Source organism: Oryctolagus cuniculus, chromosome 4, assembly GCF_964237555.1.
Source record: "Oryctolagus cuniculus chromosome 4, mOryCun1.1, whole genome shotgun sequence".
Classification (NCBI taxonomy): domain Eukaryota; kingdom Metazoa; phylum Chordata; class Mammalia; order Lagomorpha; family Leporidae; genus Oryctolagus; species Oryctolagus cuniculus.
In genome coordinates this window covers 52,890,981-52,912,634 of record NC_091435.1, presented here as the reverse complement: position 1 = coordinate 52,912,634, position 21,654 = coordinate 52,890,981, and the positions used below count along the sequence as shown (strand labels likewise).

The window sequence follows — 21,654 nt, the reverse complement described above, 5'->3', positions numbered from 1 at the left end:
CTTGGTAGGCCCTTTTGATCTAGCAAGTATATGGCATTATGTGGAAATAGTTATGGATTATTTCTTTATGATTTTCTGCTCTTTATATTCACAATTATTTCTCCATAATTCTTATTATTTGAGTGTTGGTGTTCATTAATATAGTCTACTTTCTTTATTTTTTTTAACTTTTATTTAATGAATATAAATTTCCAAAGTACAGCTTATGGATTACAATGGCTTCCCCCCCATAATGTCCCTCCCACCTGCAACCCTCCCCTTTAATTTTTAATCTTTACATCAAGTTGAGAAGTTTCTATACAGCAAAAGAAACAATCAGGAAATGCAGAGGCAACCAACAGAATGCGAAAAAATATTTGCAAATTATGCAACAGATAAAGGTTTAATAACCAGAATCTACAAAGAGATCAAGAAACTCCACAACAACAAAACAAACAACCCACTTAAGAGATGGGCCAAGAACCTAAAATAGACATTTTTCAAAAGAGAAAATCCAAATGGCCAATAGACACATGAAAAAATGCTCAGGATCACTAGCCATCAGAGAAATGCAAATCAAAACCACAATGAGGTTTCATCTCACCCTGGTTAGAATGGCTTACATGCAGAAAGCAACTAACAACAGATGCTGGTGAGGATGTGGGGGAAAAGGGACACTAACTCACTGTTGGTTGAATGGAAACTGGTAAAGCCACTATGGAAGACAGTTTGGAGATTCCTCAGAAACCTGAATATAGCCCTACCATACAACCCATCCATTCCACTCCTTGGAATTTACCCAAAGGAAATTTAATTAGCAAATAAAAGAGCTGTCTGCACCTCAGTGTTTATTGCAGTTCAATTCACAATATTGAAGGCATGGAATCAACCTAAATGTCCATCAACAGAAGACTGGATAAAGAAATTATGGGATATGTACTCTATAGAATACTATACAAGAGTTAAAAAAATGAGATCTGGTCATTTGCAACAAAATGGAGGAATCTGGAAAACATCATGCTGAGTGAAATAAACCAGTCCCAAAGGGACAAATATCGTATGATCTCCCTGATTGGTGACAACTAACTGAGCACCTAAAAGGAAACCTGTTGAAGTGAAATGGACACCGTGAGAAACGATGACTTGATCAGCCCTTGTCCTGATTGTTGAGGAACAACTTACTATTTTATTCCTTTGAGTATTTTTTTATCTACTTAATACCATTGGTGGAACTCTTTAATTAACACACAGTTATTCTTAGGCATTTAAAATTAACTGAAAAAGTGATCTCTGTTAAATATAAGAGTGGGAATAAGAGGGAGGAGATGTCCAGTTCGGCACATGCTCACTCAGACTTACCCTTAATGGTAAAGCTAGAAATGTGCCAGGGGATTCCAATTCAATCCCATCAAGGTGGCATGTAACAATGCCATCTTACTAGTTAAAGTGATCAGTTTAAGTTCATAACTGATCAAAAAGATAGGATTAAGTATCAAAGGGATTACATAAATAAGACCAGTGTCTACAAATAATAATTGATAAAATTAAAAAGTAGAGAATGATCCTACATGGGAAGCAGGATACACAGCAGACTCATAAAATGGCAGATGCCCTAAACAGCACTCTGGCCTCAGAATCAGCCCTTAAGGCATTTGCATCTGGCTGAAAAGCCCATGAGAGTTTCACAGGCGTGGAAAGCCAAGACACTGTGTCAAAAAAAAAAAAAAAATGACCTAAATGAAAGGTCTCTGCAAATGAGATCCCAGTGGAAAGAAAAGGCCATCAAAAAAGGAGGTACCTTTCTCTGAAGGGAGGAGAGAACTTCCACTTTGACTATGGCCTTGTCGAAATAAGATCGGAGTTGGTGAACTCAAAAGGCTTCCATAGCCTTGGAAACTCATGACTAGAGCCTAGGGAGATTTCTGACGCCATAATCAAGAGTGTCAAATTGTTAAGTCAACAAAAGGAGTCACTGTGTACTTACAGTGGGATCTCTGTCCTTAATGTGTTGTACTATGTGAATTAATGGTAAAACTACTACTCAAACAGTCCTCTATACTTTGTGTTTTTGTGTGGGTGCAGTCTGTTAAAATCTTTACTTAGTACATACTAAATTGATCTTCTGTATATAAAGATAATTGAAAATGAATCTTGATGAAGAATGGGATGGGAGAGGGAGTGGGAGATGGGATGGTTGCAGGTGGGAGGGAGGTTATGGGGGGAAAAGCTGCTATAATCCAAAAGTTGTACTTTGGAAATTTATATTTATTAAATAAAGTTGAAAAAAAAGAAAATACATATTATGAAAAAAATAAAAAAAATTAATCTTTTCCTCTTTACAAATCATCGGGTGAGCTATGTCTCTTTCACAAATCATAGGTGAGCTTTATCTCCTTTTTAAACTATAAAATTATCCAACTTTATTATTTTCTCTTTTCATTATATTTAAAAAATACAAATGTACAGAAAAGTACAACGAAGAGTTCGATGAGCATACACGGATTTAACAATTTTGCAATGGTAACTTCATATGTAAACATAAAATATACAATATTTTTTGAATGCAGATGTGGATGTTAATACCACATAATGTGAAATTCATGACATTGATCATAAAATGAGGAAATGGAAGGAGTATGACTCAGTAAACATTTACAAATATTTATGTTCCAAATAATATGGCAATCACACTTTAATTAATGAAAACTTTAAATCAATAGAAATAGTTCATTATGACACAAGTGTTAAAACTTTGAGAGACATACCAGACTCTGGCATGTCCAGAAATGGAGTGAGGTCATTGATTTCATCTGATACAAGAACAATTTCATAGTACCAGTATAGTCCATCTTGATAGATTAAAAATACAACTTAAGAATTAGAGCAAGCAGAATAATGAAAGTTTTAACAGTGACTATGACTCTAGAGATGAACAGGCTATAGCTATTACATTCTGCTTTTCTTCTGCTTCAGCAGCATCACTGAGGACCCCATATTTAAAATTATATAGCATGAGGTAGGCATTTGGCACAGTGGTTAAGTCCCATATTGACATGAGTCCCATCACATGCTTTTGATCCAGGTTTCTAATAATGTGTACTCCAGGAGGCTGAAGTACATTGGGTCTCTGCCACCCACTTAAGTGACCTGTATTGAGCCTCGCTCAGATGTGATCATTTAGGGGAATGCATTAGCAAATGCAAGATCTCTTCTTTCTGTCTTCCTGCCTCCTGAATAAAGTGAAAATAAATAATTAAATAAAATTATGTGATGAGATAGGCCTGTTGATAAAGTTGACCTGTCCCAACAAACAATGCCAACTTCAGAACATTTCTTTTGTTGGGCTGGAAATGGGTGGGAATCAAAGACAAAAATAGTTGCAGGAAGAATGATTTTTGAAAGGGACATAATTGGTATGCCTAGTGATGAGTGCATAGAGTCAATATTTTCAGTCCGTCAAATTCTGGATATCGAGATAGTTGGCAACTCAATCTGTTAGCAGGAAATAGCTCATTAGGATTTGGTAAAATCCCAATAGTTAAAATGTAAATATGAAGTGTTAGAAGCATCAAAAATATCTACAAATTAGCTCAAATGATAGATTTTTTTTTTAGAGGCACAAATAAGAAATTTATTTCTCAAATAGCAATAACTAATGTAGCAATGAAAATGAATTCTCTAGACTGCTTTGGTAGCTCACTCTAATATGGAGATTCCTTTCACAGTGCCTCTTTCTACCATCTCTTAGTCTTTTTTTTTTAACTTTTATTTAATGAATATAAATTTCCAAAGTACGATTTATGGATTACAATGGCTTCCCCCACATACCGTCCCTCCCACCCACTACCCTCCCCTTTCCCACTCCCTCTCCCCTTCCATTCACATCAAGATTCATTTTCGATTATCAAATGATAGATTTTTTACATATAAAGAGTAACTGTGGAATTACTTGATGTACCAAATGCACAGATCCTCATAGTTATTATAGAATTCAATATGTAAGTGCCAAAAGTGACACTGCTGTCTAAGGACAAACTGTCGTAACACAATATTTTTGAATGAACAAGTCACTAATAGAATTACTTTCCCTGTAAACATTGCTCAATGAATCATACTAGTGTCTGTCTTCACCATTGCTCTATCATATCACCCACTGATTTTCTGATATAGTAGCAGAAATTTGAAATTTAATGCAAAATAATCTTGAGATGCAGAAATAAAACATACAGCCCCACTAACAAAAATGGCCTGGAAAGATAAATGATTAAAATGTGAAGAAAATACAAATGAGATAAAATAGTGTAATTTGTATAATAAGGGATTAAGTTGGTACCCTTGGTAAAACCTGTGGAGCCTTTGGATGTTTTTTAAAAAATTAATGAATCAGTTTTATTACTATTCCTTGATATTAAAGTTGATTAAAATTTTTATCAAGTTATATCTTATTTTTCTGAAAAATAATTGACTTGATTCATATATATTTTGAAAAATCTGTGGTTATTCTCTTAGAATGGTATCTATGAAATACATGAAATCTGTTCTCTTTATACTAATAAAAAATAACTAAAAATGTTATCTCAAAAACAAATTATTCACATTTGTAATCATAACTAATATTTGCTTAAATATTTGATAAAGCATTTATTTCTTTGTATTTTAGTTTTGCTTTTTCAAAAGAGTCCCAAATAAATCTCTGCTTTTCTCTAGTTTTGAAATATTGGTAAAGATTTTAAAAGTATTCATTTTATGAGTTTTTCCCCTCTATAACCAGGAATCCTTAGATAAAGCCTATCTATAATGCTCTTTTGTCCAATTGCCATTGATGCCATTTTAGATAGAAATAGATTTGGGAATCATTTATAACAACGTTAAAGTTTGGACCCATTCTATAAATAAATATTCAGTGAATTGGGAATAAGTAACCTCAGAGTGGATAAGCTGTGTCACTGAGATGGAGGTCAGTGATTTAATTTCCTGAGGATTGTCCTAGGAATGGGGGTAGAATGACACTGAAACCCCAAAGAAGTTTGGGGATCTATGATCCCGTAAAAGCATTCAATGTCCTGCATTGTACCAGTAATGTATAGCAACCAAATTGCAAAAAGGAATTCTTCTAAATATACCCTGGACCTGAATGGAGGAGATAAAGAGAATTTACGAAGAAATTAGCAAAGAAAGACTAAAGAGATTGAGCCAGCAGGTAGCACAGAAACTAAACATTGCTGTAGATAAAGTGATGGTGACAAAAAGAGGCTTAAATGGGTTCAGATATCCCAGACAACCACAGCTTGGACTGAGCTCATCTTCAGCATGACACCTGTACTCAAGGACATGATTTGGGGCAAAGGCTTGCACATTTACATTCAACCATGGAATGGTGGAGATGTGGTTGGCAAATCCTCAATTTGTGGAGTTTAGTTGGAAACAACAAAGAATATTTTGAAATGTGTGAGTGCATTTGAGTTAGGTTAGATTTTCTTGGAGCTTATAAGGAGAAAATGAGTGGTTATATTTTTTGCATTCATGAATTTGGGAGATGGAAATACTATACCTGTTTTCCAACTGCTTTTTCATAAGAAGCCAGCCTTAGATGGCTGACTAGCCTGGAGAATGCTGCAACCTGACAATTGCCTTCTAGGAATTTGGAAGTGAACTCAGAGGATGAAGAGATCTGGTAGAATGGGCGAGTTTTTCTGTTATTTGATACAGCTCCTCACTGATCCAGAAGCTAGTATGTAAGTCTTGGCAATGTTCTATTATCTAAGGAGATAAAAAAAAAAAAAAAACTGGTGTTTTGGCTACTGATAGGCCCTAGAATCTAGAACAGCACTCCCACAAAGGAGAATCTCAATAATTATGAGAGTATCTCAAACATTTTATGAAAAAAGTGGAATTAAAAGTAATTGTCTATGTTGATGTAAAATGAAATCCTTTAATATATTTTTCATAATGCAGATTTGCCACATATTATGAAAAACATTTTTGAACCCCAAATTATTTTTCTGAAAAAATAAATTCATACTCTAATTCCATTTTCCTCAATTTTTTGCAGTACTTGATGCATACATCTTGGGTTAATAATTAGAAAGTGATCATTTTACGATACCACAATAAGATCATTGGAACTCATATTCCACAACTTGATGTTTTTCAATGGTGGAAAGAAAAGGAATAGATTTATTTTATATAAGCCCTGTCTACTGTTCAACAGTCATACTTTTTTTCACCTCCTAACTCAATAGCATTCCCCCTTCCACCACTAGATACTATTAAAAATGTTAGATTTGTTGTTGTCTTGGGTACTAGTACTCATAGAAACTGACACAGTCCATAAATATGACAATATCATAAGTTGTCTTAATTGGACTAAAGATTGGTTTTGATTATTATTATTTTAAGTTCATATTTACCAAAGTTTACTTATTGTGCATTTCTCCCTTATGTGAGCTGTGTAACTTGATTGCATTATAGTATATTTAATTTTTTACTTGCCACTTGTGCATTTTCTCCATGTAATTTCACTGGAAAGTTATTGCTGTATTTAAATTATTAAGTTACAGTAAATACCATTTGTTTCAAAATTTCTTGAGATTATTGTTTCTTCAGAACTTTTCTCAAGATACTTATTACTTCCTTATTTCTCAGGCTATAAATGAAAGGATTTAATACAGGAACTACTATTGTAAACAAAACACCAGCTGGTATATCTTTATCTCCTTCTTCAAGTAAATTGGGTCTAATGTACATGAAGAAAATAGATCCATAGAATAATGAAACAGACAGAAAATGGGATGCACAAGTAGAAAAGGCTTTGACCCTTCCCTCTTTGGATTTCATTTTAAAAATTGTGAAAAAAATGTAGAGATAAGATATTAAGACACTACCTATAGTGAAGACTTCAATGGAACCTGCAAAGATGAATAATACCAATTCATTGATATAAGGATCAACACAGGAGAGTCTGTACAAGGGAAGAATATCACAATAAAAATGGTTAATGTGATTAGAGCCACAGAAAGCTAACCTAAAGAGAAGCCCTACATGAATCATGGAATGTAAGTTTCCAGCTATGAAGGCCCCGATCGCCATCTGAATGCAGAGTTTCTTTGACATCATGGTGTGGTACTGAAGTGGACTACATATGGCCACATAGCGGTCATAGGCCATTGCTGCCAGCAGAAAGCAATCTGCAGTTTCAACAGTGCAAAGAATATAAAACTGAATAATGCATTCATAGAGGGAAATCATTCTGTCCTTAGAAAAGAAATTCTCCAACATCTTAGGGGTAATAGCACAGGCACAACATGAATCCACAAGAGCCAGGTTGCCCAGAAAGATGTACATTGGTGTATTAAGTTGACGCTGTGTAAAAATTAATGCCACCAAACCAAGATTCCCCACCATGGTGATCACATAGATGATAAAGAACACCATAAACAGCAGAGTTGTCAGCTCTGGGTGGTCTGTAAATCCAGTTAGTACAAACTTATTTTTCATGGTATGGTTTTCTTCAGCCATTCCTGGCTTTTATGAACAAAAATTGAGAAGAAATAATTTACAACATATCCTAAACAAATATTGACCTGTCCTTGATCCAGAAGCGAGTCAGGAGAGCACTTTCCAGAATGTTTTCAGGTGTTACTTTGCTGCTTGCCTGCTTCTGGGACTGAATCATTCTCTTGAAGCTATTATCTTTTTGGCTATCAATTGAATCATTGTTTCCATCATATTTTGAAGAAAAGCGTCAGATTAGGTACACAGAGATGAAACTGAAAGTTTTAAAGAGAGATATTCATAGTCAAAAACATCTGAGTAGGGTGAAGTTGACTCATAATTTTAAGTGTCAAATTGGTGCCAGTTTTCTCAAGTTCATTGACTAAGCTGTGAATCCTAATATTTCAGTGACTATTTTTGCACATGAGCATTCATTGTAACATTCTGCGCACTAGCCAGAAGGTGAAAACAACTCAAATCATGCACTGAGGAATGAATAAAATAGATACATACACACAATGGTATATTATTTAGCCTTCAGTAGGAGTGAAATTCTGACACAAGTTGGATGCTACTCAAGGACATTGTGCTAACTTAAATATGTTAGACACAAAAGGATAGATAGTGTATGATTCAGCTTAAACTGGGTAGGTAGAGTGGTCAACTTTGCAGATGCAGAAAGTTAAATGCTACTTGCCGGCCGGCGCCGCGGCTCACTAGGCTAATCCTCCGCCTTGCGGCGCCAGCACACCGGGTTCTAGTCCCGGTTGGGGCGCCAGATTCTGTCCCGGTTGCCCCTCTTCCAGGCCAGCTCTCTGCTGTGGCCAGGGAGTGCAGTGGAGGATGGCCCAAGTCCTTGGGCCCTGCACCCCATGGGAGACCAGGAAAAGCACTTGGCTCCTGGCTCCTGCCATTGGATCAGCGCGGTGCGCCGGCCGCAGCGCGCCAGCCGTGGCAGCCATTGGAGGGTGAACCAACGGCAAAAGGAAGACCTTTCTCTCTGTCTCTCTCACTGTCCACTCTGCCTGTCAAAAAAAATTAAAATAAATAAATAAATAAATAAAAAATAAATGCTACTTGCCAAGGGGAGAACAGGGGTGCAGCTGTTGTTTACTGGTACATATTTCAGGTTGAGAAGACGGAAAAGTTCTGGAGATGAATGATGCTGATTGTTGCAGTATTTAATGTCACTGAAGTATGCACATAAGGGTAAAATGTTAAATATTCCATATAATTTATTAAAATAAAAATTTAATGGTTTTATTTACATATTTCTAGAAATTTATCATATCCAATAATAGTGGAGCATACACTTAAAAAATAAGGAAGACCTTTCTCTCTGTCTCTTTCTCACTGTCTATAACTCTTTCTCTGTCTCTCTCTCTCACTGTCTAACTCTCCATGTCAAAAAAAAAAAAAAGTAGAATAAAATGAAATGTTAAACACAAATTGGGAGATTAGCTGCAATAAACAACATAATGTTCCTATAGTTTTATTCTATAAAAATACTTATACAAAAGAGTAGGAATAACCACTAGAGAATAAGCACAGGTCAAGAAGAGAAAAATCTTAAAAGTTTTTTTTTTTAAGCAAATCAACAGTGTGTGACTTTATTATTAATAAAAAAAAATCTAAGTTGAAATAACTATGAGGCTATATTGGAAGATTTAAAAAAAATGGTTATATGTAGTATTGTCCAGCATAGAGAGATGGAAACCTAATTGCATTCCTGGCTGATGTATAAAGTGGTACAATCATTGGAAAATACTTTCATAATAGATTAAGGAAATTCCTAAAGATTCACATGTTTTGATCAGTTCAGAAACAAAGAAACAGAACATTAAAAAATTTACATATAGTGATGTTCATTGTAATGCCACTAATAATAATGACAAATTCAAAACACCCTAATGGTAACCATTTACTCAAAATGACAGAAAATGTGAATCTTCCATATGATAGTTAATTGTGCAATCAGTAAAAAATGGTGTCTTCTTAGAAAATTTTATGTAATGACAGACAAAAATGTTACATTAAAAAGGAGAAAGTTTATATATTGTATACTTCTGACTTCTAAATAATTACCTACATATGAAAATAATAGAAAAAAAAACAAGAAAACACACTGAAATTATAGGTTGATTTTTTTTCCGCTTTATATTTTCTTCTATTTTCTCTACCATAACTGTTACTCTTTTTTTTTAAATTTTTTGTCAGGCAGAGTTAGACTATGAGACAGAGAGAGAGTTATAGACAGTGAGAGAGACAGAGAGAAAGGTCTTCCTTCCGTTGGTTCACTCTCCTAATGGCCGCTATGGCCAGCGCTGTGCTGATCCAAAACCAGGAGCCGGGTGCTTCTTCCCGGTCTCCCATGCGGGTGCAGGGACCCAAGCACTTGGGCCATTCTCCACTGCACTCCCGGGCCACAGCAGAGAGCTGGACTGGAAGAGGAGCAACCAGGACAGAATCCGGTGCCCTGGGACTAGAACCTGGGGTGCCGGCGCCGCAGGCGGAGTATTAGCCAAGTTATCCACGGTGCCGGCCATAACTGTTACTTTTATAATCAGAAAACTGTATATTTTGCTAAGCAAGTAAAATTACAAGAACTTAAATTTGCTATGTTTTATATGTTGATAACTCCACACTAGTATTGGGGATCCAGTGTTTCTTACACTTTCCAATGTGTAGTGGATGATATTATTTTGGATATATTGAGTAAGTGCTGGCTCCATTAACATGATGATGGCATTGACAAGTATAAATATTAATAATTTGCTGACAATCTTGCATAGGTCTCAAGCCATTAAGGCATATACTCAGATGTTATGGTAATGTAATCTTGTTACTTGCCTCTACAGAAAGTGCTATATCTTTAATTTCAATTTTTATTATTTTACTTGTCAAGTATTTCCATGATTTTCTAAGGTTCAATGACGCCCATATTTATTAAATTTCAGGATACTTTTCAAATTTTCATTATTGACCCTTTAAGCCTATCCTTATAGACAAACTATTCCAAACTACTAGGGGAATGTTTTAATTTAATATACTTTGATTTACTTCATTTACTATGAGAATTATTTATGGACTGCCTGCTCTGTGCTACATACTTTCTTTAGAAGGTTAGCTGACTATCTTAGACATTTCTAGATTGGTGGTTTCTTAGATTTTCAGTGACCATAATTATACTCTAAATTTCAAGAACACAGGGAAAACTGTTTGGATGAAATACAGAAAGAATTCCTTTTTGGCTCCTTGAAAATATTTCTGACCTTTAAATTTCAGGTTGCTTAAGAATGATACCTCTAGCAGTAATATTTAAAAATTAACATTTGAAATATAAGTATATATTTATGCATAATCTATATGAAATATATATATCTATATATACTATATTATATATATTTGATTTTTTTCATTAAATGTGTTACCGTTATTTTCTTGAAGTCACATAATTACATTTCCTTTAGTTTTCCCAGTTGGTTGTAACTGATCAAGCAGAAATAAGATTTATACTGATATTTTGTTTCTCCACAAGTCAAAATGGATAATAGAAAGCTCCCTAAAATTATACTTGGAGCTTAAAAACCTGGCTTCTAGTCATATTCTCTGTAATATAATTTATTTAACAGATAGAGAGTGAACAACATAAATGTTTTAAACACCATTTCATTATAGAGGCTAACAGTCCATTTCATCTGAATGATAAGTTATATGACAAAGCATGTTATTTTAAAAGGTTTCAGATATTTCACTAATATATTCCGTCATGACTACAAACATGCTTTCTTGTTCTTTTTTTGTTTTTGGTAAATTTAGGCTCCAGTTGCATTCAGAAGTGATACAAATAAATGACAATCATTTGTCTAGTGCTTACACAATAGATTTTGATTCATGGGAAGACCTTAAAGATCTTGCAAAATTGAAAAACTGGAATTTTAATGGAAAAAAAACCCTAAAGAATGTAGAGAAACACATGTTTCTAGAGGTTAATATTTCTAGAAAAAAGAGCTTAAATTCTTTCTCACCTGGATTGCTTGGTAAAAGTCAATTGCTAGATAAATGTTAGTCTTTTAATGTAGATCCAGTTCTAAACTCTTAAGCATTTATTAAAGTAAATGACAATATTTATGCCATTGGTGGAGAATACTTCAAATTTTCAAAATAGTTCTAAGGGGATTTACTTGGCATTCACAATGGAGTATAGCCTAAGAGACTCAATCCTCTGAACGTCACAAAAGCACTAAATTAGATTTACTAAATGTATCCTTTGAGACCTAGAGAATAAGGCAAATGCCCATTTCTTAAACTTTTAAGGGTTTTGTTTTGATAATCATTCACTTGAGTTGATACCATTTATGCTTATCACCAATCTGACATAAAATTCTAAGTGAGGAAAACAATTCCACCTGATATGTCAGCAAAGGCTCATGGAGGAAGTGAAAACCAGGCTAGGATTGATTGCTACAGAGGGGAAAAGGTATGATACGGTCAGAGGTTGGAAAGGAGCACCTTTTCCATTTTTTTAAGATTTATTTATTTGAGAGATATAGTTACAGAGAAAGGAGAGACATAGAAAAAAGAGAGAGAGGGAGAGAGAGAGAGAGAGATCGATTGATCTTCCATATCCTGGTTCACTCCCCAGGAAGGAGCCAGGACTGAGTCTCCCACATGGATGCAGGAGCCCAGGGACTTGGCTGTCTTTGCTACTTTCCCGGGTACATTAGCAGGGAGTTGTATTGGAAGTGGAGCAGCTGGGACTCAAACTGCTGCTCGTATGGGATGATGGTGCTGCAGGCTGTGGCTTAACCTGCTATGCCACAGTGCCAGCCCCCCTTTCCACTATTGTCATTACACTGCACTAGTACATCAACTGAAATGAAATTTCATTAAATTACTTTTTGAATCTATTGAGATAATCATATGACTTCTATTTATCACTCTGCTATTGTGATGTTCTACATTCACTGGATTGTATATTTGAATCTTCCTTGCCTCCCAGGGATAAGTCCCAATTGATCATTGCATATTATCCTTTCCATGTGAGATTGAATTTAGTTTGCTAGTATTTTGTTGAGGATTTTTGCATCTATGTTCATCGAAGATACCCATCTAATTTTCTTTTCTTTGTAGTGTCCTAGTGTGGCTGTGTTACTTGGCAATGCTGGCCATATAAAATATACTGGGAAATATTCCTCTCACTTTAACTTTTTGTAAGAGAGTAGGATTGTCATTCTTTATTCTTTAAATATTTTATAGAATTCACTACTAAAGTCTTCAGGTTCTTGGTTCTCCTCATCAGGAGTTTTTGGTTACTGGCTCAACATCTTCATTCATTATCAGTCTCTTCAGATTTTTTTATTCCTGCATGATTCAGTCTTGGTAGGTTGTATATTTCTAAAAATTTATAAATATCTTCTAGGTTATCCATTTTTGCATGTAATTTTTTTAAAGTCTCATGATTCTAGGTATTTCTGTGATACAGTTTTAGCATCTCTTCTTTCATCTAAGATTTTATTGTTTTAGTCTTCTCTTGAATTCTTAGTTATTCCAGCTGGAATTTTCTATCAGTATTAACCTTGAATGTAAATGGATTGAATTCTCGTGTCAAAAGTAGTGGTTGGCCAAATGAATTTTTTTTATTTAATAAATATAAATTTCCAAAGTACAGTTTATGGATTACAATGGCTCCCCCTCCCCCATAATTTCCCTCCCACTCGCACCCCACCCATCTGCCACTCCCTCTCCCATTCCATTCACATCAAGATTCATTTTCTTTTTTTTTTTTTTTTGACAGGCAGAGTGGACACTGAGAGAGAGAGACAGAGAGAAAGGTCTTCCTTTGCCGTTGGTTCACTCTCCAATGGCCGCCGCGGCCAGCACACTGCGGCCGGCACACCGCGCTGATCCGATGGCAGGTACTTATCCTGGTCTCCCATGGGGTGCAGGGCCCAAGGACTTGGGCCATCCTCCACTGCACTCCCTGGCCACAGCAGAGAGCTGGCTGGAAGAGGGCAACTGGGACAGAATCCGGCACCCCGACCGGGACTAGAACCCAGTGTAGCGGCGCCGCTAGGCGGAGGATTAGTCTAGTGAGCCGCACCGCCGGCCCAGCATTTTCAATTATCTTTATATACAGAAGGCCAAATGAATTTTTAAAAGATTTATTTATTTATTTGAGATGCAGCATTACAGACAGAGAGAGGAAGAGACAGAGAGAGAAGAGAGGTCTTCCATCTTTTGGTTTGCTCCCCAGATCTGCCAGAGCGAACACCAAGAGCCAGGAGCCTCTTCTGGGTCTGCCATGTAGGTACAAGGATCAAGCACTTGAGGCCATATTCCACTGCTTTCCCAGGCCATTAGCAGGGAACTGGATAAGAAGTAGAGCAGCTGAGATTCCAACTGGTGCCCATATGGGATGCCAGCACCACAGGCAGAGACTGAACTTACTATGCCACAGCGCTGGCCCCTGGCCAAATGAATTAAAAAAAAAAAAAGAATAAGACCCAATTATGCTGCCTATACTTCACAGAAAAAGATACACATAGACTGAAAGTGAAAGGTTAGAAATAAAGCATGCAAATGGAAACCAAAACAAATGGAGTATCTATACTTATGTCAGGTAAAACAGACTTTAAAAAATTGCAGAAAGAGACAAGAAGGATATTGTATCTTGATTACAGAATCAATTATGCAAGAAGATAAAGCAGTCGTAAATATATATGCACCTAACATAGGACCAGATTTAAAAAGAATATATTATTAGACCCAAAAGGAGGGATAGACTCCCTTGAACACAATCCTAATGCAATCTAATCTTGACAAATTAAAAATACAACCTGAGAGTTACATTAAAAGGATTAATGAAAGTCTTAACAATGAGTGTGACTCTAGAGGTTATGGGCTATAGTATTACATTCTGCTTCTTGCTCTTTCAGCAGCTTCACTTTGCTACCCTCTTTCCTGAATTCAAATTAGGTATTGAGATAGGCCTGTTGATAAAGCGACCTGTTCCAACAAGCAAGGCCAACTTCAGGGCACTTTTCATGGGCTGGGAATGGGCAGGAATTGAAGGCTAACATTATCCCAAGGACAATTATATGGAGAGTATTTTCTAGTTCACCAAACTCTGGATACTCAGGGAATTGACAATTCACCCTGAGAACAAGAAATAATGTATCAGAATTAGCATAATTAAAACATATGAAGTGTTATATGCATAAAAATATCTACAAATCGCCTTAAATGTTAATTGTTTAATGTAAAATGAAGTAATAGTATGATATTGGCTAATATTCCAACACAGAGATTCTCATTAGTTACTATAGCATTCAATTTGCAATCCTTAAAGTGACAATGTTGTCTGAGGAACTAAGAATTGTCATAAAAGGAGCCGGCGATATGGCGCAGTGGGTTAAGCGCTACTTGTAATGTTGGAATCCATATCAGAATGCTGCTTTGACTACAGGCTGTGCTGCTTCCAGTCCGGCTTCCTGTTAATGTGCCTGGGAAAGCAGCAGCATATGACCTAGGTATTTGGACCTCTGCCACTCATATTGGAGAACAGGATGGCTTCAGCTTGGTCCAGACCTGGCCATTGTGGTCATTTAGAGACTGAACCAGTAAATTCAAGATCTCTCTGTTTCTCTCTCTCTCTCTCTCTCTCTCTCTCTCTGTCTCTCTCTCTCTCTCTCCCTCCCTTGTTCCCTCCCTCTCTCCCTCTCTCCTTCTCTGTCTCTTCCCTCTGTTGCTTTGTCTCTCAAACCAATAAATGAAAAAATGCTTGCCCTTCAGTTTCCTATGGACTTAGAGAAAAAGAGTTTAGGAGAATTTGCTCAGAAATAGAGGAGAAAGAGCAAGAGGCAGAGCCAGCAGATCTTAAGCCTTGTAGGACTTGGACAAGAAGATTCTTTAACTGACAATCACTGTAGCATGGGAACTAAGTAAACAGGGATGCAGATACATACAGTAATGGTGCTGTGAAGAGATTACCAGAAACTCAAATAGATTCAAACTTCTCAGAGGACTACAGCTTGGACTAAACTCATTTGCAACATGATATCTGTACTCAGTGCCATGCTATCAGGAAGAGACTTACACATTCACACAGAGTCACAGAAGGAGAGAAATGGAGTTGGGAAGATGCTGAATTAATGGGACTTAACTTGAAATAATCGAGGAAACCATTGAAAGTCCAAGCATAATTAGAGTGAGTTAGGTTAGATTCTCTTCGAGGTTACAAAGAGAAAGTACCTGGTTATAGTTTTGCATCCATGAGTTGGAAATGTATCTTTGTTCATGTTGCTTCTCCTAAGTAGGCTCAACATGTTGATTTTCTAGTGAAGTAAGTCTCGTGTGGCAGTCTAGGTTGGAGTACTGCTGCAACCTGACAGTTGCCTTCTGGGAATTTAGAGGTGGCTTCAGAGCAAAGAGAGGAAGCAAAAGGGGGTGTTTTCCTGTTATTTGATATGCACCCTCCTTGATCCAGAAGTAGGTAATTAAAATCATGGCAATTTTCTCTTCTTTAAGAAGATGGGAAAACTGGTATTTTGACTACTGATGTATACCAGGACCTCGAACAGTTCTTCCACATAGCAGGGTTGCAACAAATAAAAGTTAAGTGAATATTTGGTAAGTAATTCTTTTATAATGTCACATTAAGATCAGAGGTTTTAGTCACTGTTCACAAGTTTAGATCTTGCAATGGTGAAAAGAAAAAAAAAAAGAAATTATTTTAGATAAGGCATATCTATAGTTCAACATTGTACTTTTTTCATGTCTCCATATCATGACCCACATTAGAGTCCCTTTTTCACCTCTCAGGAAGAGCACAGAAGAGGCGTAGCCTAAGGCAACACCAACAGTGACTCTTCAGATCCCACATGGGTGACATTGTCTGGAGCTTTATGCTATCAAATCTTTATGTAGACATGGGAGTAGTTGAAACTCTATAGGTATTTTCATTGGAAAATGGACATTTTGTGTTTGTCATTTAACTCCATAACAATTTCAATTTGAAAATATAATACTCATTGTCACCTGAAATTTTCATTCTTCACCACTTCCAACCATAATAATGTCCCTCAAAATTCATGAGTTACAAATTTGTTATTTTGTTGCTTGTGGTTGTAAGTGGAGTCATTTGTTGGAGATTCACATGAACTTAACCCTTTTCAGCTGACTTGGAGTGCTAATATTCTAACCTGCTGAAGTGGACTGCTAATAAATATGGAGTGGTTCTGTTGCTAATTTGGCTGTTGTCTTTTGGGTGCTAATTAGGTTTGATGCTGAAACAGTCCATGCACTTGAAAAAATTCTGTTGTTACTTGAATGAGTTCAAGATTTGCTTCTGATTTTTGTTATTTTGAGTTAGGATTTAGCACAGTTGACTCCTTTCAATATGCTCTCCCCTTATATTATTATTGCCTAAATTGAATGTATTATAATTTATAAATATTTTGCATATAATTTTTGCATTTCCTCTTTGTAATTTCATGTGGAAGTTTTTTCTCCATTCAGATCATTAAGCTGCAATAAATGTGGTTTGTTCAGAGTTTTTTGAGATTATTTTTTCTTCAGAATTTTTCTCAGGACACTTACTACTTCCTTATTTCTCAGGCTATAAATGAAAGGATTGAGTAAGGGAACAACTATTGTAAACAAAACACCAGCTGGTATATCTTTATCTCCTTCTTCCAGCAAATTGGGTCGAACATACATGAAGAAAAGAGACCCATAGAATAACGAAACAGACAGAAAGTGGGATGCACAAGTGGAAAAGGCTTTGGCCCTTCCCTCTTTGGATTTCATTTTGAAAATTGTAAAAAGAATGTAGAGATAAGATATTAAGACACTACCTATGGTGAAGACTTGAATTGAGCCTGAAAAGATGAATAGTACCAGTTCATTGACATAAGGATCAACACAGGAGAGTCTGTACAAAGGAAGAATATCACAGTAAAAGTGGTGAATGTGGTTTGATGCACAAAATGCTAACCTAAAGAGAAGCCCTACATGAATCATGGAATGCAAGTTTCCAGCTATGAAGGCCCCGATGATCATCTGAACACAGAGCTTCTTTGACATCCTGGTGTGGTACTGCAGGGGGCTGCATATGGCCACATAGCGGTCATAGGCCATTGCTGCCAGCAGAAAGCAATCTGCAGTTTCAACAGTGCAAAGAAAATAGAACTGCAGCATACATTCGTAGAGGGAAATCATTGTGTCTTTAGAAAGGAAGTTCTCTAACATCTTTGGAGTAATTGCAGAGGCACAGCAAGAATCCACAAGAGCCAAGTTTCCCAGAAACATGTACATTGGTGTATGAAGACAACGCTCTTTTGAAATTAGTATCATCAGACCAAGATTTCCCACGATGGTCACTAGATAGATGACAAAAAATACCACAAAAAACAGAGAGGTTAGCTCTGGTTTATCTGTAAATCCTGTGAGGATAAACTCATTTTTCATGCTATGATTTTCTTCAGGCATTCCTAATTTCTCTGAAAAATAATTGTGGAGAAATAAAATATTAATTTATAACATTCCCCAAATATAATTTAGCTTAGTTTGGCTCAAAGGAAGAGAAATATCTTTCACAATGCTTCCACATGTAACCTGAACTTCAATGCATTCTAAATTCTTGAGAATTATCATTTACCCTAAACTTTTACATTATTGGTTGTTTATTGCACATTTTCCAACTTTTTTTCATTATAAACATCATAACATATGCACATAAAGGCTTTTGAGGTCTTGAGAGAAATAATCAGGGCAAAATATTTCTCTATTTGGATTAGGTAAAGCTGAGTCATAGTTTAAATGTTAACAGTTGGTATCAGTTTTCCTAAACAATTTCAGTGGCTATATACATCATGATTAATAATGTTATTTAAAAGACTATTTTCAGGAATAAACGTTTGGCTCAGCAGCTAAGACATCACTTGGGTTGCCCACATCCCATATCAGAGTCCTTGGTTCGAGTCTTGGATCTGCTTCCAAAACAACTTATTTCACATTCTAGGAGGCAGCACATGGTAATTCAAGTACTTGGGACCCTGCCACCCATATGAGAGACCTGGATTGGGTCCGAGGTTTCTGACTTGGGCTTGGCCCAGTCATGAATGTTGCTGGCATTTGAGGAGTGAACCAGCAAATGGAAGCACGCTCTCCACCCCCCCCCCCAAGTAAAGTGAAAATAAATAAAAAAATATTTTCAAACATCAATATTCATACTGTCATTATTCACAGTACCCAAAAGGTGGAAACCACTCAATGTCTACAGACAGACGAATGGATAAATTTAGTGTGGTATATACATGTGAGTATAACATGAATGTTATTTAATGTTGAAAAGAATGAATCTGGGGGCCGGTGCTGTGGCACAGCGGGTTAATGCCCTGGCCTGAAGCGCCGGCATCCCATATGGGCGCCGGTTCTAGTCCCAGCTGCTCCTCTTCCGATCCAGCTCTCTGTTATGGCCTGGGATAGCCTAGAAGATGGCCCAAGTTCTTGGGCCCCTGCACCCATGTGGGAGACCTGGAAGAAACTTCTGGTTCCTGGCTTCAGATCAGCACAGCTGTGGCCATTGCGGCCATCTGGGGAGTGAACCAGCAGATGGAAGACCTCTCTCTCTGTCTCTGTCTCTACTTCTCTCTGTAACTCTGTCTTTCAAATAAATAAAATAAATCTTAAAAAAAAAAAAAGAATGAATCTGACACCTTACAACATGGATGAACCTATATGCTAAGTGAAATAAGGCAGACATAAAGGACAAAAAATTTGAGGTATCCAGAGATTTTAAAAAATCTTTTGCATAAACATAAAGTCATATTTTAATTCTCTTTTCCATGGACTCTTTGTGGTACTTTTGTGGAATGGTGGATGTCAAGGAGAGGTGGGAATGAGGAGCTCTTGTTTAATGGGTACTAAGTTTCAGTTTGGGAAGATGAAAAAAGTCCTAGATATGAATATTCATGAATGTACTTAACATTTTTGAAGTAATACTACAATATGGCTAATGTAATAATTTTTATGTTATATATTACATGTTATATATGTTATATATTGCAACACAATAAAAATTTTAAAAGACTTTTTATTTCCATATTATGAGTAATTTATTATTTCTGATACTATTGTAGTATAGACTTAAAGTGCTTAAGGGAAAAGGGGAATATTTTTTTTTTTTCAGACCTATTGTCATGTTTAATCCCAGTGAGAGTCAAGTTGGGAATTGATAATTTCTTTTTTTTTTTTTTTTTTACAGAAGATCAGTTTAGTGTACATTAAGTAAAGATTTCAATCGTTTGCACCCCCATAGAAACACAAAGTGAAATATACTGTTTGAGTACTCGTTATAGCATTAAGCCTCAGTGTACAGCACATTAAGGACAGAGATCCTACATGAGGAGTAAGTGCACAGTGACTCCTGTTGTTGACTTTACAAATTGACACTCCTGTTTATGGCATCAGTAATCTCCCTATGCACCAGTCATGAGTTTCCAAGGCTATGGAAGCCCCTTGAGTTCTCCGACTCTTATCTTGTTTAGACACTGTCATAGTCAAAGTGGAGGTTCTCTCCTCCCTTCAGAGAAAGGCACCTCCCTCTTTGAAGACCTGTTCTTTCCACTGGGATCTCACTCACGGAAAAGGGGAATATTTTTAAGATGTTTATATATCTGGGAACTGGGGAGGGAAAGTGATACTAATGGAAGCAGAGGGCAAAGAGAGAGAAGGAGAAAGAAAAAATGCTCTACTAAAGTATTTTGATTTTTCTTTTTTGTTGTTGTTGGTTTTTTTTTTTTTTTTTTTTTTTTTTTTTTTTTTTTTTTTTTTTGACAGGCAGAGTGGACAGTGAGAGAGAGAGACAGAGAAAAAGGTCTCCAACTGCTCCACTTCTGATACAGCTCTCTGTTATGGCCTGGGAAAACAAGGGAGGATGGCCCAAGTCCTTGGGCTCCTGTACCCTTGTGGGAGACTGAAAGGAAATTCCTGGCTCCTGGCTTTGGATTGGCGCAGCTCCAGCCATTGCAGCCATCTCAGGATTGAACCAGCAGATGGCAGACCTCTCTCTTTCTACCTCTCTGTAATTCTGCCTTTCAAATATATAAATACATCTTTAAAAAAATCCTTCCATATTATTTATAATATGATTTATGCATGCAATGTAAAATTACTCATGTGGGCATATGTATAAAGAAATTCAATGCTATTAAAATGGAGAAAGATCAAGGGTTTAAAATTGACAGATTAACATATATAAGTATATGTCAAAATCATGACTAAACGAGAAGGTTATTTGTGGTAAACAGAATGTTTCCCTAATTTTTTCTATGAAGACCTTATATAAACCAATAGGAATAATTACTAGAAAGCAGAACAGAAAAACCCAAAAGAAATCCATTTTTTAACCAGTTTAAAGGGTTTGATTAAAAAAAATATAATTATCTAATTGTATATAATACTAATTTCCGTGTAAATTCTTACATTTAAATATAAAAGAAATGTAGCATGGAAACAGAAAAAATATCAATACTAGCTTTCTCTGTGTAATGCAAATGATAGGTCATTTTTTCTTCTTTATATTTTCCTCTATTTCAGATTCTCTACAAAGGTCATTACTTTTAGAAAAAAAAATTATTAAGTAAGTAAAATGACTTGCTGTTAGATTGCTCTATGTTTTAAGTATTGAAAGTCCACAATGATCATTGGAGACCCAATTTAAGTTTCTTGAACCTTACATTTCTATAGCAGATAATGCCACAATGATGTTCTGAAGGAATGCCTGCTATATTCCTAAGGTAAATGTATCAAGAGTTATAAATGATAATAATTTGTTGACATTGTTATATACATTCTAAACCATTCAAGTATATACTCACATTTTGTCCTAACTCATTCTTAAAATGTATTCTTTTTTTTAACGTTTATTTAGTAAATATAAGTTTCCAAAGTACAGATTATGGATTACAATGGCTCCCCCCACCCCATAACTTCCCCCACCTGCAACCCTCCCAACTCCTAAAATCAGTGGCCTCTGTGGAAAACAGTATCTCTTTGGGGTCAAATTTTACCTTTCTGTTTTTAAAATTTTTTGTGCTTATTTGAAAGAGAGAGAGACAGCGAGAGAAAGAGAGAGAGAGGAGAGAGAGAGAGCGAGAGAAGAGAGAGAGATCTTCC

The 21,654-nt window shown here is 36.1% G+C and overlaps 2 protein-coding genes across 2 annotated transcripts; both read right to left on the bottom strand.

The window, feature by feature from the left end:
• Positions 1 to 5,175: 5,175 nt before the first annotated feature.
• On the bottom strand, positions 5,176 to 7,497 carry LOC100355809 (olfactory receptor 5K1). The gene has a single exon (XM_008267069.4). It carries the CDS (start codon positions 7,495 to 7,497, stop codon positions 6,571 to 6,573), a length of 927 nt encoding a protein of 308 aa, XP_008265291.2. The 3' UTR covers positions 5,176 to 6,570.
• A 6,120-nt stretch (positions 7,498 to 13,617) lies between these two features.
• On the bottom strand, positions 13,618 to 19,213 carry LOC100339919 (olfactory receptor 5K1). The gene has a single exon (XM_070071970.1). The coding sequence runs from the start codon at positions 17,962 to 17,964 to the stop codon at positions 17,038 to 17,040; it is 927 nt and encodes a 308-aa protein (XP_069928071.1). The 5' UTR covers positions 17,965 to 19,213; the 3' UTR covers positions 13,618 to 17,037.
• Between the last annotated feature and the right edge of the window lie 2,441 nt (positions 19,214 to 21,654).